Here is an 18917-nt window from a genome sequence, read left to right as displayed (position 1 = left end):
TCAAACGCTAAATAAACTGCTGGCCAGAAAACCAGACATAGATCGAGAAATAAATTATTCCATAACACTGGCCAGTGACAATATAGCTACAATATCAATTGCAAACTTGAAAGCCTACTTCTTATTATAATTGCTAGGTATTTCCTCAAATGTCAATTCTGAGAATTACCATCTTGTCGATTTTCCCATTTTTATCCATTGTCTATTTCACTATGTGTTTAGCATATTGTAAATAAAACTAAGATGCTTATCTTACAAATCTCGCACATGGACCGGTCTGTAAATGGCCTTCCAACAGGCTCCCTCCTGGGGTACGGGATAGAAAATATGTAGTACTAGGCAGCTTTTCTGAGGTTTAACTTCAGGCATGCTTCTTCCTTTTTCTAATTATAAATCGACAGTTAAAACACAAAAGGAATGATTTTCGCTCTTCTTGAATTGCTTCAACATTTCTTTCTTCGCATCGCTTTTTTCTATCGCCATAGAAGAAACAGACAATCTGATTTAATCTTTGTTCCAAGTTGTGGGTCATTTAAAGAGAAAAAAGTCAAATATTCTTACCGGTTTCAACATCATGTAGAAACTGTGGCCAGTTGTAACAATCAGGGCTGTCATGCACGCAGTATCGCTTCTGAATTTCTTCTACTTCTTCATCCGTTAGAAGATCTTCAAATATCTTCTTAAAGGCTTCGTTAAAGTCACAAGCACTGACAAATCCTTTCCTCAGTGGATCATAATTATGGAAACAGTCCTCTAGCTTAAATTAAAAAAAAACAAAAACATAATTCTGTTAATACAAAGTTTTTGGTTGCAATCGGCTACTATAGGCTATGAAACTTTTGACTACGTTGCCTTCGATATAAATTCCCTGTCTCTACCCTGAACCAACTTTAATGGTACTTGATAATCAAAAATTTCGAATAAACCGCGCACTTAGAAAAACATGTTCTGCAGCTAGGACTATTAAACTGATCCAAAATACCTATCACTTAGAAAGAAAATTGTTTAGTTAAACGATAATCTTACCATAATCCCCCTTTCTCGGACAAACGTCCTGACTTTGTCCATCAGCTCATCAAATGGAAGAAACACTGAACTTGTGGATGACGTTTCCCCTGCTGACCGCCTTCTGCAATGCCAGGTTAAATGTGATTTTGTAAATATAACTAACAATTAGACTGACTGGCAAAGTGTGAAGCCCCGTCGAGTCAATTATCAAAGTCAATGGCAACCGAATGAATGCATTTATTCTTGAAGTACAACCCAACCGCTGAAGGAAGTGTTAAAAATAGACATAGACAGCAACAAAGACATATGCATAGACATTGACATAGACATAGACATAGACATAGACATAGACATAGACATAGACATAGACATAGACATAGACATAGACATGGACATAGACATAGACATAGACATAGACATAGACATAGACATAGACATAGACATGGACATAGACATAGACATAGACATAGACATAGACATAGACATAGACATAGACATAACAAAACATAAAAGTTGTTCATGTAATACAGCATGAAAACCACGTGAGGGTTCAAAGTGCCTTCGAGAAATCGATAAAAGCATCCACTTCTAGATATGAGTTATGCTGGATTTGCGAAGAACTATTTATAGCTTAATAACAGTTATATTATATGGCTACGAATGAGCTCCGCGAGTGGACATGAACATTGCCTGCAATTGGCCGATATTCAGTCATCTTCAAAACACGCATGGTCAATATTAATAACTCAAATATACTCAGAATCTCACTTCGAGAAACAACCGTACACTTCAATGTCTAAGTTTTCGTGAAAATGCAAATTTTGATTAGCTAACAAGCAAGCACAGTAAGGCAAAATGATATAATTAAGAAACGAAACCTACATACCCTTCACTTCCTGACATGTCTGAGAGATCGATATATCCTGTGCGAAAAATAAAAACAATTTCCAAGGTTAATGGATAGACAAGCTTGATTGTTCAGGGTCTCGGTATTATGAAACACGAGAAAGCCTCAAACTGATACAAGGCAGACAACGTCAGGGCCGTAACTAGCAAGAGGCAAGATGATGCAAGTGCCTCGTCTTGATTTTTGTCCAAAATTATAAATATAATATGTTTTGTTGAGGAAATAATCCCCAGCTGAACACGATTGAGCTTTTGCCAAGAAATACGTCATTAATGCTGTCTCTGAAAGAGCTTCAGAACTTCTAGATTTTAAAGTTTTCTGGAAAGCATGCGCCCAGAACCCCCCTAGCAAAATCTTGCATCGTCTATCAATGTAATTAATTTTATATGAATCATTTTTGTTTTTTACTATATATTATTATTTTATTATTTTTTATTATTATTATTACTAAATAAGTTTACGCTTTTGCAATATTGTAACAAATTTACAGTCATGCAAATAAAGCTTGTTGTTGTTGTTGTTGTCTATGGCAAAGGTCTGGGTACGGCTCTGAACGTTGGAGTCATTGTCGTTGATGCCTAGGCCTATTCTCCAGGAGGAGCTAAGAGCCTTAGTAAGTATGAAAGAGCCTCGCGCGAAATGTTTCTTTTTTTTTTCACCTGAGTGACATGTGTGGATACTAGCCACGCAGCTTGAGGCTCTAACGATGTGAAAACATGCTCTCTTGCATAAAACTTATACACAAGTTACTGAAGGGGGTTGGGGGGGGGGGGGGGGGTGGGAAGGAGGGGAATCCCATTTCCCAGCCTTTTGTTTTTCCAAATATTCCCAAATCCCAGTTCTAGTTCCATCGTTTTTGTTTGTGATTTCTATTCCCAGTGACTCAAATCCCATTTTCCCAGTGAAGATTTTCCCAAATCCCAGTTACTATTTTAACCCTTCAGGCCACTCTTTAAACATACTCTGAAAAATAGAAAGGATGAGTGTCTGTAAATGGATGTAAATGTGCAATGAACTGTAAATCATACATACCGCTTTCCACTGACATGGTGATAAAGGATAAGAGCTTTGCTGTCGTCACAAAATAAAATGCTCTCTAGATCTGTGTAGAAAAAGAAACAGTTTTATTCATTTATTTTATCATTTATCTTAGTTGAGGCATGCCATACTGACATACGAGAGAAGGTTCGAGCTCAAAAATCTTATACATACAGAAGAAATTCACCAGAGAGATCCGTTTACTATTCATTATATTTCCAGTTTATCTTACTTTGTAAGAAAATTTGAGGTAAATCACACACCGATAAAAAAAAAAAATCATTATTATAATCATTTCATCTTCTTTCTCGCCCCACCTAATTTCTTGTTAATTTATTCCTAAAAAAGCTGCACTTCTAATTAGAAAGATTGAAAAATATGTACTGAAAATAATAACTACATGTAGACGTTTATTTCGGGAACAACAAGTTCTTTTTATACCAGATGAAACTGTATGGCTCGCAAACTAAAGTATTATCTTACCCAGTTAAAATAGTCATAACACTTAAATACGTGCACTTAAAATAGTTGCTTTCATTTTAATTTAGCATAAGCAAACCGCATGCTTTTAATACCCAAGTGCTTGATATCGGCCATATTCCAAAGTTTAAGATCGAGTTTATAAAGACATTTCCTTTCTTGAAAACAAGAACACAAAACTACATCTTTACTGCAACGTCAGTTTTATAAATCGATTCTTAATTCAGTATAGAACCGGAAAAAACAAAATTTGTCATAAACTAACAGATACCCTAATTAAGATATTGTTTTAGTAGCAGTTAAGGACCTCAACTCAACAAGTTTGTACTTAAGATAAAACCGCTTGCTCTTAAATTCTGAAGAGCTAGCTTCAAATGACTTCCCGTTGTTTGGATAAGAAAACAACTGTAAACCGAGGCAAAATTAAACATGCTACCCTGCCCTTTGTTGATTACATTTCGCTTTAATTGCCTCCTAAAATTTCTGTCCTGATTTCCTTCTCTTGGATTAAAATTGACACAGCAAATAAACAAAAATTTCTAATTCCTGAGCATGCTTTGCGTGACAGTGGTTTACTGAAGCATGAGATAAGATCACGGGACCACGCTAAGTTATATTTCTCCTTTAACGTCAATACTGTATGTGGACCCTGTTACAAAATCTTTCATATATTATCTCCAGAATAGATGAGATTATTCGGACCATAGGGAAACTTTTATGTCTTTTAATATTTTTTCGAGAAAAGGACACAAGGGTTTCCATACTTACAAAGGAAAACCCAATATTTATTTAACAGCCCCAAGTGCTATGTTTCTTACGTACTATATGTATTGACATACACGTTTAGTGATGACGTCAACACAAATGGCCTTGTACTACAATTGTGGACAAAATTTTCCAAAACTCTGTTTGCAGCAAGATCTTCACCCAGTAATCAAGTCGGGCTTTGTTTTTTTCGCTCTGAAGCACTGGGTTTTCTATTTAACATTTTCAGTTTGCCGTCTTCTCGTCCAAACCTACTGCCCTATATTCTGTTACGTAGCCTACCTGTAGTCGTAGCCGTAACCCCTACCTGTTATGCAAATGTATTGTCACAGTGACGAAAATAAGGGGGGGGTACCCGAGGGGGAGCTTGCTGTTTTCCCCTTCCCTCTCCTGCAGTTTTAACGAGCAGTGAAAATATTCCACCTTTACTCGTCCACTCCCGCTTAAACAGATAAGCCTGGTTTTCACTAGCGACGCAAGCACAAGCGCAAGCACAAGCAAGCATAACAGCCCTTATGTCACCGTATAAACGGCTCCGACGCAAAAGCACAAGCGCATTGCATTTTGATGCTTGTGCTTGCAAGCACAAGCGCAAGGGTCAAAATTTTGATTTCCCTTTCTCGTGCTTGCGTCGCTAGTGAAAACCAGGCTAAAGGGTTCCGCCATTGTTTCACTGAAAGGATGCAGCCAAAACGTTAAAGATCCAAATCACTGTGTCTTCGAACTTCTTCCTCAATTACATCCCTTTTCACGTTAGAACTAAACGCTTTAAAAAGAACTTTCACAAAATATAATAAGTGCATATTTGGATTTAATTGATTAGCATGCACATTCTTGATTTATTCTTTTATACTTTTGTAATCCTTGCACTTTTGTTGCCGATATTGATTTTATATCATTTATTGTTAATAAAGACTTCTACTACTAAAGTCAAAAAAGTTGTATTTCTGTGTAATTCCAACTGGCATAACTCGTTTCAGTAAAGGCAATGCCGTGTTTGAAAGTTAAAAGATTCTTACTCAACTACTGTATGTACCACCACAGAACTGCAGAACTATCATTTCTCGGAATTCACTCACTCAGAACTGAAAACACATGGCTGGTTTGTAAGGGCATGGCAATTAACTTGATAATTGTGCATGCCTCTACAGACATGTATTTAACAAAACATAAAATGGTGAGACTTTGATATTTCTTGTGGTATTCAGTTTCCAACCAGTTAACAGAGTAAACGTTTTCAACAAACAGCTCTTGCCTGACCTACCTCGGTTCTCTTCTTACTTTAACCCCTGAACCGTTGTCAAGGTGCGCTACCTGTGTACTGCAGTTAGTTAGAGAGGTTCACACTGCAACCGAAGTCGGCTGAAAACTGCAAAAGCGTTCATGAAGTACTTGAATTCTTTCCAGGCAAATAAATACCGAAGCAAATAGAATTTTCAGTATTGACCGTTTAACTAAGAATGGAGAGTTCAGTATTGATCTTTAAGATCGGGCTTTAAGTAGCACTTTGTCTAGCTGGGCTCTTAAATTCGAGAAATGTTCAATACCAGTACCCTCCATGCTTTTTTTTTAATTCACTTGTCTGGGTGAGTCACGTAAAAAAGTGAAAAAGAAGACTAATAGGAACCTAAAGGAAAATACGCTCTTCTACAAATCTGCAAAATGCGCTTATTAGCATTACACTTTCATGACTTAGTTCAAATGATACTGGTTTCATGCATATACATTTTGTTATGAACATGTATACAGAATGACGTTCAAACTGATAAAGGGAAGATATTATTTTTAGTTTTCGATATAATTTTCCCACTGCAATATGACGGACGTCTTTACTGATCATCAGTCAGGTTTTGATGTTTTGTCATTGTCAGTGTTTCTATATTGTACCGTTAATCGGTTCGCTGCGCAAATCATGACAATTTATAAAGCACGGCATTTTTTATGTAACTTTTTAATCGTGCCTAGGGATACAGTCAATAACAAATTTTGCAAATTTAGCTTTTTTGTAATTATCTTTATTACGCAAAGAAAAATTTCCAGCTTCTTGACAAGTGCTTATTTGTAAAAATTAAAATTTGCAGATAATAAAATATTCTGTGTGTCATCCCATAGGTCTGTTGAATTGACTTAAAATAAAACCTTATAAGCCTTATTGATTCTTGGCAAATGAAAGGCGGAGTCGTAACATTTAAATTTTTATATTCTTGCGTTTCTCATGGTTATCTGACTGATCTAAGGTACGTCGTTTTTTCCTAAGACCACCAAGTCTTCCATCTCATCAGCTTTTCTGTATAAATCACTAAAGTCATGAATCGAAAATGCACATGACCAGCCGAGAAATGATAAAAATTAAAACTGGAAGACTCGTCTTTAAAAGTATTCCTTCGTCAGGAAAGAAAAATTACTAATACCTGCTGTAGACACTGTACTGTAGTGCTTTCCGAAATCAACGACATTGAAAAGGAAAATTCATCAACCCAGATTTTCGGATACCGCCGAAACATTTGGCGCTATACATTACTTATTCCAACTTAACAAGAAACCGACCTTAATTCATTGACTTGCCAAAGTATTTTTGATGAAGGAGAAAGCTCACATGCTCGATAATTTGGCTTTTTCCTGTAGAGATTTCTGTAGAGATAACTGCTAAGATAATGTTCACGACTATTCACAGTAACTTGATGAACCCTTTAGGATCGACCGCTGAATAGAGAATAAGTGCTTAACAAACGTCTCACAGACTGTAGTTTCCGTTTCAGCACTTCAGGAAGGCAATTTTCGACAAGGTATTCGACCTTCTAACCCCGTTACAACGCCGTACTTTTTCAACTGCAATCTTAAAGGACTTTTTGAAAATCGGTAAAAGCTTTTGTTTTCTTAGTAAAATAAATAAAGTAAGTGGCCCATCTAAATTAAATATTAATTCCATCTCCACTCTGCCTCAACTGCATCAACTTGTCCTCGATAACAAAGATCGCGTCGCTTAACCATCTTGACTGCTTTGGGGTGGAAGAAAATATTTGAGATGTTTGCTTACTGCGTATCTTTTAACGAATGAAAAACTGCCTGTGCAGTAGAAAGCCGAATGCGAAATGCATAAATCAGTCAGCTATTAAACAGGAACATCTCCCACTTCGTTTTTATTTTTTCAGTACATTATACAATGTTGGCCGGGCGCCGATGGCCTCTGTTAACCACAAAAAGTAATATCAAATGAACCCAAACGAACGACAAGAAAAACTATGACCGAAAAAGGCAATGTTATGGCCCCTTTCGCTTTCCCAGCTCTATCATAAGAAATTCAACTGACATGATTCATGCGCACTTTTAAGAGCCTTGTTCCGCCACGTTCAATAACTTTTACTATCAAGTTCAAAACATAAACTCTCTTTTCTACTCTCTATACATTGCTTAACAATAGTTTTGAGAATTTAGTATCTTTATTCTTGTTGATGCGTGTGCTTGTAAAGAGAACTTCTAGTTTAACACTGTCCACATTAAAAGAATAGGACGGTTCACTTCTTGCCTGAAGCAACTATCAGACAACAAAAAATGATCACAATATTTCTTCTGGTCTCATTTTCTCGGCTTGACTGTTTCCTAAATTACTTCCTTACTGCCTTATTAGTCATCTTTTTAATATTTACACTCTTAAAATTATAGGAAAACGACACTGGAATCTGTACGTGAAACTTAGCTACGATTCTCCTCACGTTAAGATGGATCCAAATTACATTTTTGGCCAATGCTGCGACAAACAGGATAGCTTTATCTTTATCAGTTAGAAGTCAGTATCGGCATTTAACAAGATAAATAACCGCGCCAATTTCTCACCGCTAGCCTGACTGGAGAAACTAGCCGCCACTTATCTGGCCTTTCAGAAAAAGCCGCGCTGGCGAGACTTCTTTTAAAGCAATTGACAAACTAGCATAAGGAAAGATTTTTTTGTTTATTAGACTATTTTTCAAAGTAGCAGTCTTTCTTTCCTTTTTTCTGGCCTCATTCCCAACCTGGGTGGAAGGAACTAGGCTAAGCTAAGCTAAATATCTATTTGACCTCTCCTCAGCACTCAAACCTACTAACACGGCACCATTGAAAGATCTGCGTTATTTCTTTATATAATTATTTTTGATGTTAGGCGTAGGTTGGGTGTATATAAAAAAGTTATCAAACCGATATTTCATATTTGCTCGAGAACTTGTCTAAGTTTACTCACGGCTCTGCACGGTGAAAGAATATTACTAAAAAATAGGTTGGTTTAACACTTCCTCGATATTTTTTTTTATCGCTTAACTGTTAAAATTACTCAACTTCAACCACTTGCCTTCCTGAGGCGAATTGGTAAAATCTTTTTACGCTAACTTTTTAAATCTAAAATGCCAAGATATAGGAAGTGTAAGCGTATTTTACTTTTCGAAGCGCTTAACGTTCTCAGATGTCGCTGATGAGGCATTTTCCTTTGAGTGTTGGAAAAAACGAACAAATAGCTCGAACTACGAGCTTTCTTTTAAGGTTTCTGATAAATAAAATGTAAATTTACTACTTCTTTTATTTAAAGACGACAATCTGAACCACTGATCAACACATTGCAGTTAGCTCTTACCTTTTTCAACGAAAGCTTCGAGACTTCGCTCCTGAGGGCGGGTTAAACTGCTCAATTGCTCCACTGTCAAAGTCATCCAAGCTTTGATTGCTTTCTGTTTTATATGCATGAAGAAACTGGTCATGTGACGATGTGGCCAAACTCGTTTCAGCTTGGTATGCGGAAGATGAACTGAAACAAGCTGCTAGCCGCTACATCAATGATAGCCGAAACAGCTTGAATATGGACACCTATGTCTGGAACATTGTCTACTAAAAGCAAATCTCTCCTACGAGTTGAATTAAGTGAATATGTTTAAATAGTATATATTAAATGCAATACTTATTTTATTGTGTTTGTTGAGTTAAAGACAAGCTAGACCTTGTTGGCACCGTACAATGTTCATTTTGAAAAACCCCAGATTGTTTAACTTAAAAGTTCAAGTGTGAATTAACCACATAGTTAAAGAAATGAATATGTTCAAGAGTCAGGGTAAAAGTTCTCTTTGTCCCTTATCATACATTTTCTAGAATTCGAGTAAGGGGATTTTAACTGTTAGTCAAGAATCGTTTTCAAAGAGTCTTTCATTACAATGACCTTCCTTATTATTGGACAAAGACAAGTTATTGAAGAATCACAGTTAGGGATAATAGGAACAGGATGAAAAGTTTAACATCATCAACTGTGAAAATGAGCCAAAAATGTTGATCATCCACTGGTGAAATATAAATAACAACAATAGCTTCCTTCTTCATAGCGAGTGAAATTACACACGATTCTACCAACTAAATGAAAGGACCTTGTTGTAAAAAATGACAAACGTGCAAAGGAGGCTTAAAAACCCTTTTTACTCTAATTGGCTGTCACAGGCAGCTGAGCCTATTAACTCATAGTCACTACTTCAGTACTTGTAATGAAGTAAAACAGGGCTACAAAATATAGCTGAGACTTCAAAACATCTTTTTTATTCTCAAAGAAATACCACCCGAGTCTTGTCCTGTTCAGATGACTGATCTAAATGTTTTGTACCCCCGTACAGAAACGTTTGTACGGAAGTGAAAGGGGGGGGGGGGGGGGGGGCCGGGGTGGATGTATTCCTCTTGCAAAATGGGGCTCACAGCGCTGGTCAGGTTGAAGAACATTGTTAAGGCTCTTGGAAAATAAACGGGTTTGATTCTCTAATTAGTGACGTCTTTATTCACACAAGTGACGTCTTTCTCTTGAAAGAAAATAAGGAAGGCATCCAGCATTGTTTCGAGATAAGTTCCGTTTCAGCACAGGACGTGAATTGGGTCTTTTATTAATCATAAGTAGCAGGTCTATCGATCATCGACAACGTGTTTGCAATGTTGTGTTGACTTTGGATTATGGAATAGGAAGAACTGGCGAAATACTGGGGGTTAGGGAGAAGGAACACAAAGCAGGAATACTTTTATTGGCAATATAGCTGATAAAATGAGAAATCAACATTTCGATTGTTCTTGTCCTTTGCCATCTACTTGTGCTCTGGTAAACTTGGTAGAACAGCGATAAGAGATTTCTCTAAGCTCTATGTTTAAATTATCGATATCCACATTTAGAAATGCTCTCTTTTTTCTTTGTGGTGGGATATAACGGCAAGCTTTCTTACGGGCTTGCTCGCAGGCTAGACAAAAGACGAAGCAAAAAAAAATTGCTGACTTCTGCAAACTTGGCAATACAAAAACTCCAGTATAATTAATTGCTTCCCTGTTATAATATTATTGCATTTCTGTCACTGTAATAATTCTGTTGCGGTTTCTTTAATGTTATGATACGCTTGTAAATCTTATCTGGTGAAATAAATTATTTTTTCCTGTTTCTGTACAATCCTGAAGACAAGGCTTGAATATCCGGCGATAAAACGTGCATATTAAGGCTCTCAGATTTATCAGATGTTTCTGGTAGGGTAATTTCAGCAGGCTGTTGCTTCGGAACTTTTATTTTTATTCATGCTTGTTTTTACGTTTAAAGATAGCAGTTTATGTAGTACGAATTAAACGCTTTGATAAGCGTCTATAAAGGATTGGCGGCATGTTCGCCAAAATTGAATGTTTTCTTTCGCCTGCATGATGCAATGGGATATCTTTAAAACAGGGAACGGGGAATGAGGAATGGGCTGATTTTTAAAATAGGGAATATTTAAAAGCCGGAATCTTTAAAACGAGGAATCTTTAAAAGCGGGAATCTTTAAAACTGGGAATCTTTACAATGGGAAATCTTTAAAAGCGGAAATCTTTAAAAATCTTTAAAGATTCTCGCTTTTAAAATTCCCCATTTTAAAGATTTCCCGATTTTAGAGATTCCCCGGCCCATTCCCCATTCCCCATTCCCCGATCCCCGATTCCCGATTCCCTGTTTTAAAGATGGCCTGATGCAATGTACCAGACAACAAAATATGATCGCAATGTTCTGTTTCTTGTGGCCTCAAGTTTGTTACCTCATTTACCCTCGATATCGGTAGCTTGGTTATATCAAGCCAAACAATACCTTTATACCAGAAATTGTGCTAAAAACAGGCTCAGAATATGTTAAAACGGTGAAACATTTTTCCTTGTATTATGAATCAAAACTTCATTTTCGGCAAACGTCGACTTGTGTGTCGAAGAAGTTTGCTCAATTTGTACAGCTGTCTTTTGCTGTCAAATAGATTGTCTCGCTCGATATGAACAATTAAAGTTCAGTCTTTCAGCTTTGTACATCGTATTCCGGTTGTAAAATAGAACTGCTCAAAGAAAGAGTCAGGTTTGTTAAATTCAGTTGTCTAATCTAAAAAGGTTTTCAGTTTTCAATTACAGAAAACTAGTTTTGTGCAGTTTTAGGCCGGACACAAGCAAATGACTGTTGTTTCGTAATAACTTCCGTTTCAGCACCAGAGGAAGTGAATATGATTTTTCAATCGCTGGTTGTTTAGTAAAACACTTTTGTTTTGTGCAAGCACGGTGCGTCGGTAAAAACGGAAGTAGTGTTTAAGCCAAAGGCTTATGTTATCATTATATCCGCTAGTAGCGTAATGATGAATGTAGTAATAACTGCGAGGGAATTCAAGGAGTTCGACTTGTACTCTTCGTCGAGGCTTTTGTAATTTGGGCTTTTTTTTAAATGCCCAAATTAAAAAGCATATGAACATTAAAATGTTTATATGCTTTTTTTAATCTAAATTCGGAAGAGCACGTTGTTAAATACCTCGTCAGTAGACATGTTTGGGTCACGAACCGTTTGATGATAAAGGATTAGACGCTATTTTAGAACACAAACCAAAACACTTTCGCACTCCGACTTTCAAAAGCAAGCAACGAAGTTCTGGAAACAACTAATAGACACTGACGTTTTAATAGAGCACAGTAGATACCCAAAACAGGATTTTGAAGTTACAAACTCTTTTGGCAAGCGTTCGGGCCCTTAAATCACAAGCCTCGCATGGTAGCTACAAAATGATAAACAACTGATGATCATGAACTAAACTTACTCAACACTAAAAAAATATATATATTTAGCTTCGCAACAACATTTTATAAGATACACGATTTCACTGCAGGTTAAATGATTGGCGCCTATCGATCTTCGACTGTATTTCTCCCAGAATGTTTTTACTTTGGATGAGGCAAAATGGAACATAATGAGGGTAGAACTGGAACATAGCAAAAAAAAAAAAAAATGTTAAACCCGACACTGGATACGGTAGTATCAAATAAAATATATCTGATAAAATAGTCGAAATAAGTAAAATGATTTCTTTCGATTTCAGTCCACTGAGATAGTTCATTGTATATAATTCTATTTGAAGGGTTCCTTGACTTTACATTTCTTATGTTTGTTAAGGGAACTTCATTGTGCGTGTACATCAAGCTATGTTATTCTCTTTATTCACGACTGAAGTCTATATGAACATGGCATTGTCTTTGACGTTAGTTCAATACATGATGTTCATGTAGATTGCTCGTGCCAAACAACATAAAATGATCGGAATGTTTCTTGTGGTCTCTGCCAACCACAAGGAATATCTTTCTGTAGTTACCTGATAAAGTCACCCATCGATTGCTTTGTAATAGTTGACACTCTCTTCGAGTCTTTCCAAAAAGGAACTAGAAATCGTTACAGGAAGCGATTCCTTTTAGCTTATAATCCTATTTAATCGATAAGTAAATATGTCATCGGTGACCCCTTGTTAGCCGCGATACTGGAGCGTTGGCACACGATATCACCATTAATTGTGTGAGAAATTATAAGCTGTCTTTAACACATGTGTTAAACACTTTATTAAATCAACGTTGGGTTGAACCTGAAATCAATTCAGTCAGCACTTCATGAATTTACGATCGAAGAACCGCCTCTTCGCTTAGAGAACGAAAATAACCAAAGCCAGACAATGCAGAAATCTGCTTACATGTGCAACTATTACAATGTGGAGGGTTATGGCTTCCTTGTTTTTCTCTCTTGTTGGCAGGGTCCCAGGTCAAACCGGAAAATAACCAGTATTCATATTTCTGTAAATTTAACATATTTTTATTTTATTAAAATGAAATCGTGTGACATGTTTTAAATATCTGTATAAGAAATGTCATGGGAATTATAAGGTCTCAGATGTTTCTTGTGAAGTATTTTTACTACAGCCTTCTGTTGCGGACAACGAAGAAGTCAAATAACCGTATACACTTTGGAAAGAAAGATGTAAATAAATTACAGAAGGCTTTCGACACACGTCTCTTTAATGAAAGAAAAATTACATGCCCCGAGCAGGATTCGAACCCGCGTCTCCCTGTTACTAGTCAGGCGTGATATCCACTACACCATCGTATACACTTTGGTTCGACGTTTTTACTCACAATGTTGATCCGACTTGCTGTTTCTCAAAGAGAAGCAGTTTGAGTATGTCGCTTGTCTGATTTTTAAAGTGTCCTTTGTCACTGTTTCATCAATACGTTATGCCCGCGGTCGAAAACTAAAACAAAGTTGAAGAAAAAGTTTCATTTGTCGCGGTTTTATTATTTTTACTGTCGCTTTTCTTCTGGGTCATCATGATTTTGCTTGTCGGAATTTACCTTGTCCTGAATGTACAGCGGTTACTGTCTTAATTTATATTAACCTTTAATGACATCAATCTTGAATCTTTCCTTCCTCGTTTCGCTAAGATCTTTTTCCACATTGTTTTTAAAAAAATATTCTTTTAACAAGCACTTCATACCTTTTTCAGTTGAGTCCTGCTAACCTCGAGTGCTGGCACTGTCTCACGGTCTGCGGTTTGAATGGCATGACTGTTTTTAGGACTAACTTGAAATTCGTTTTAGGGCAGTGTCATGCGGAAGGTGTAACTTAGCAATAATTAGCAATAAATTTATATCAACTACAATACTTGTAAACTGGTTACTGTAGCAACAGATTAGTGTTTGCTTTCTAGATCTGCCTGAGGCACAGATATCGCGCCTCAAAATATTCCTTTACAAAAAATACGAATGAAGAAAACAGGGCATTGCCATTTTAGGTTATAAAGGAGTACAGTCCTACTCGCCGTCTTATATCATTATTATTTTGCTAATTTTTCTTAATATAGATATTCCCGTGATTTAAAGTAAATTTAGAAATTTCTAGCTATTTATGTTGTTTGTTTGTTTGATATCCACTCGTGTTAGTAATTCCTAGTATTTTGATAATTTTAACCGCTGATTGCTGATATACGCAATTTTATATGTTCTAAGCTATCGATTAGTAAAAATGCATCTTTTATTCCTAGAAAACAATATTTTTAGCTTGGTTAGGCTAGCACCTATATCAAGCTTCACCTTCACTAGTCATTGTAATTCGATTGTTTGAATGATAATTTAGCAGAGGAAGGAACGGGTATAAGGTAATAGGTGATACAAGTAAAATATTGAAATAAAATTAAAAAAAAAACATAAATATATGTTTTTCTCCACAAAGATGACAAACGCAATACAGAATCTTCGCATAAAGTAGTTGATGACCAAAGATACTTGATGCTAGGAAAAACATGTATTTATATTATTTTTCGGATATTTTTTAGGAATTAAATATTAAAATTATTTTTTTTAATAATTTTTATTTTTCTTTTTTTTAAAAAATTTTAATATTTTATAAAAAAAAAAAAAAAAAAAAAAGGGAAAAAAAAAAAAAAAAAATAATAAAAAAAACTAATTCCCTTATTTTTTATTCCCACAAAAAATTTTTCCTCACTTTAATTTCCGATTTTTTTAGAATCGCGAATTTCCGAAAATAAATGTCGCGAAAATTTTATGTAATAAGGTAAACGAAATACCAAAAGAAAATTCCAAGACGTCACTCAATACAAAGGAAAGTAACATAAATGTAGAATAATTATGAGTAAAATATTCGTTAATACATTTATGTTGGCTGTTGCCATCAGCCAAGTAGTTCGCAGCCAAAAAAGTAGTTCGCAGGCCACAAAGCCTCGTTGCCTTCCTTCGTATAAATTTTTCGCTTTTAAAATCTTTACCCACGAGTCGTCCTAAACAGGAAACACTCGATTTTGCTGACGAGACAAGTTCTCTGAATATGCTAATGCTGCAATTTTAAATCTTCCTTGTACGATGTTTACTTTTCGTTTCAAGGGACTATTTGCTCATTTGAATAAGTTTAGTGCCATGCACTGCACGGATTTGACAGCAATTTATTTAGGTCTGAAATAATGGGCTTTTAACAACACTATTCAAAGAATACTCAAACATTTCAATTACATTTGAATTGCTGGCAACTTATAAACTTAATCATTTCTCTTTATTCTTCTCATGATCAAGCATCAACAGATAGCAGTCATTAAGATTTATTGTTCCATAATGAAGTAAGTTACCTCTCCAACGACCGAAGAATGTTAGCGTTATCCTGAGATGATATAGTCCGAAGAAAGAATTCAATCTAAAAGGTGCGGAATTTTTGACATGGTGTTCCTAAACCGTTCACCAAATGTATATTTTTGCAATAGCTACCCACCGGCGTGTTTGGTAATTTTGCCTATGAGACTATGCAGATCTTAGTTACAATTCTGCTTCATTCGACATTGAAAAGATCATCCACAATAGTGTTGTGGCCTGTTGTTTTGGTCACCAATATGCATGCATTTTGGATTAGAACGCTTTAATTCCATGAGTACATTCTGGTCATACGATATATAAATAACTTTTTAATCAAGTAATGCTTTGTCAGCAAGGTCACTGAAAGCTGAAAGGCTTCCGGAAAGATTACGAGTGAGATTAGTTTTAAGGGAATATGAAAATTTTAAGTTGTTCCAATTACCATTTTGAATGTCGTCTAGGGTTACAGGTCGTTCTATTTTTCTAGGTCTTCGCAGACTATACAGATCTTTGTTACACTCCTCTTCATCCGACACTTTAGAGATCACCCACAGCTGTGGTTGTTTTTCGCATTCACCCATACAGACTTTATTATTCTTTATTTTATTTCATGTGTACATTCTGATCAACAGGGATAAAGATGCTGATGAGACATTTTCCTTTTAGACTTGGATCAACAATCTCACGATCCCTTTATTCGTGATTGTTTGCTTTGAAGCTTTTCATGATCAATAGCCCGGGCCTTGGTTTTTGCTCCGTCAACAGTTTTAGCGTTACACATAATCGATATCTATAAAACACAATACAATACAATACAATATTTTAATTTGACACTCCCCTTACGGGGCTTTTCAGTGACAATAATACATAGAAATTACAATTTTACACACAATTCCGAAGCATTTGACCCTTTGTCAGCATATTCATTGAATTTAGGGTGAAATGATATTCAGCGGAGACTCGTTTATTTGAATGTAAATCATGGATAAAAGGATCTAAAAAAACATGCGAGTTCCGAACGAGACTAAGTCACAAATAATTGGCTTGTTTTGAGGTTCAAAGACAACAAATTCAGTAAAAATTTCAATCGACTTTGCTACTTTACAACAAAGCGTTCGTCAGCGTGCTCATCAAAACTAAAGATTTCACAATCACCAGGAGAGATTTGAAGGATTTAAAGGCGGTATTTAGAGCCACTTTAAATTTTCTAAAATTGCGGAAAATTTAGTGGCTTCAGTGAGACCCTTCGGCAGATCTTTTTAAAATAGTTTTAAACCTTTTTTTTATTAAAAAAATGCTGTTAATTCTTATTTGCATTAAACGCTCTTTGACGGCCTGAGAGGGATTAAGCTTAAATTAGTAACCTCTTCCTGTTCTTTAAGGACGTATGCCATTTCATGACATAAATGTCAATGTTTGCTGTGCTCCCCCCCCCCCCCGCTTCCCGCTTTTTCTTGTTACTTCCGCGTTACCTTTCTTCTACACTCAGAGACGAATATTTTGCACACGGAACTCTAAAAACAAACAAGACAAAATGATTGGTGGTATCTGGCCTCTCGCAGGCTATCAACTGGCCCAGACCCTTGTTGATGCGAAGTTTTTCTGTTTTTTTTTTTTCCACAGGCACTGCAGTTATATCAGCAGAAACGTTTCAGCCGGGGTGTCGTGACGCATGCAGAGGATTTTTACTAAAAAAATTGGGCCAAGAAAGTAAACCTCTTAAGTCTGAACTACTTGTCTGTAAGCCGAAGGAAATATTTAAATATTCTTGAACTGACACATTAAACTCTGGCCAACATTGCTGTTTACGATTCTGGATAGCTCCACAGCTAGGCTCGAGATTCTGAAAGATACGGAGTATTTTTACGGATTCAGCTGGAGTTTTTTAAAAGTATATGAAAACAAAAAGACTTATTACGCCGCAAAATGTAGCCTGCGAACAGGTTCCCGAGTGGGGTTTCCGCGGAAACCCCACTCGGAAGCCTGTTCACAGGCTACGCAAAATGAAGTACTAAAACCAATTGACGCAAATGTAATCAAGTTGTTGTTGAAGGCACAAATGTAATAACTGGTCACAAATGTAATAAAGGTCACAAGTGTAATAACAATTGGTCACAAATGTAATAAATCACAAATGTATTAAGAATCTTGACGAAGATGAAAAACAAATGAAAAAACAACTTAACAAGTTGAAGAAATTGTTTGTTCAATAACTGTTCTTGGAGTGCATAGATAGTTGTTTAAAAAAAACACCAGACGTTTCGATTCGGGGAAACCCTTCATCAGTGTAAATATGATCATATATATTTACATCATATTTACACTGTTGAAGGGGTTTCCCGGAAACGTCTGTTTTAAAAACAACTATCTATGCACTCAAGAACACTTATTGAACATTTATTGTAACTATTGAGTGCTACGCAGCAAAACTCTTTTTATGTGAAGAAATTGTTTTTCTCTCCGCTTTTTAACCTCAACTTTTGTTATTATGAAAATAAATGAATGGAACATTAGGCAGATTATAGTTTTAAACTTGCTAATTGGTCCATGATGGTATGAAGTAGCTTGAAGCATAATTTTAAATATTTTCTGTAACAAGTTTTTATGTTTCAATATGGTGAAGATAAACTCTATCCAGAAGACCGGGTGAGGGGGGGGGGGGGGATGCCCGCGCTGACTTTGAGCGTTTATAACTGTTTAAATATTCAACAAAACACTGCCAAACTTTGCGAGTTTATCTAAAATTTATCTGGAAATAATTTGGTAAGACAGGTTGTCGTGTCCGGAAATGGACGTATTTTCCTCATTTGAAATTTTTGTGCTTTTGTTATTGAAAATAGCTTTAATGCAGCTATTTGTTTTGGACCGTTTCATTGTTCTTGGGTACATTTCAAGATGGCGACCATTTGGACATCATGACGTAATTGTCACTTGTCACGTGGTGTGACGTCATCGTCTCACGTGACGTATAACAAAAGACAGATCTGTAGATGTTCTATATAATCACTAAGTTTCATTGTGATTGCTTAAGGGGGGAGACCGAGTGATATATAAAATGAGACAGGCCAAACACGACTCCCGCTGGTTGCTAAATGTTAGCCTTCAGTCTGCTAACGGAGGATTTAATTATTGCTCTCTAGAGCCGTTTCAGTGATGATCTTTATGCCTTTGTGTTTGCTAGCTCTGTGGCACATTTCGTCAGGTTTATTGGCTCATGTTTGTTGAAAGATTCTTAATAGCCTTTAAAGGAATGTTGTAGTCTATCTTGTGTATCGGATCAGTGGATTTTTAA

At 36.1% G+C, this 18917-nt stretch overlaps 1 protein-coding gene across 3 annotated transcripts in view; it reads right to left on the bottom strand.

The window, feature by feature from the left end:
* Positions 1-18917, bottom strand: part of LOC144661741 (uncharacterized) — a 47069-nt gene that overhangs the window by 24285 nt on the left and 3867 nt on the right. The window contains exons 1-6 of one of the 3 annotated variants that reach the window (XM_078522564.1): positions 13984-14057; positions 8802-8895; positions 2948-3017; positions 1895-1931; positions 1027-1129; positions 562-757 (exon numbers count right to left, since the gene is read on the bottom strand). In XM_078522564.1, the coding sequence (XP_078378690.1) occupies positions 562-757; positions 1027-1129; positions 1895-1931; positions 2948-2963 (352 nt within the window). In that variant the 5' untranslated portion in view covers positions 2964-3017; positions 8802-8895; positions 13984-14057. Of the gene's footprint in view, positions 1-561; positions 758-1026; positions 1130-1894; positions 1932-2947; positions 3018-8801; positions 10641-13983; positions 14058-18917 lie in introns of those variants that run through there. The other 2 variants (XM_078522563.1, XM_078522562.1) reach the window with 2 other exon arrangements.

The sequence above is a fragment of the Oculina patagonica genome, chromosome 7, assembly GCF_052425735.1.
Source record: "Oculina patagonica isolate OP01 chromosome 7, crgOcupat, whole genome shotgun sequence".
NCBI lineage: Eukaryota > Metazoa > Cnidaria > Anthozoa > Scleractinia > Oculinidae > Oculina > Oculina patagonica.
Note: the sequence above shows the minus strand (reverse complement) of the source record. Positions and strands in the feature narration are given on the sequence as shown.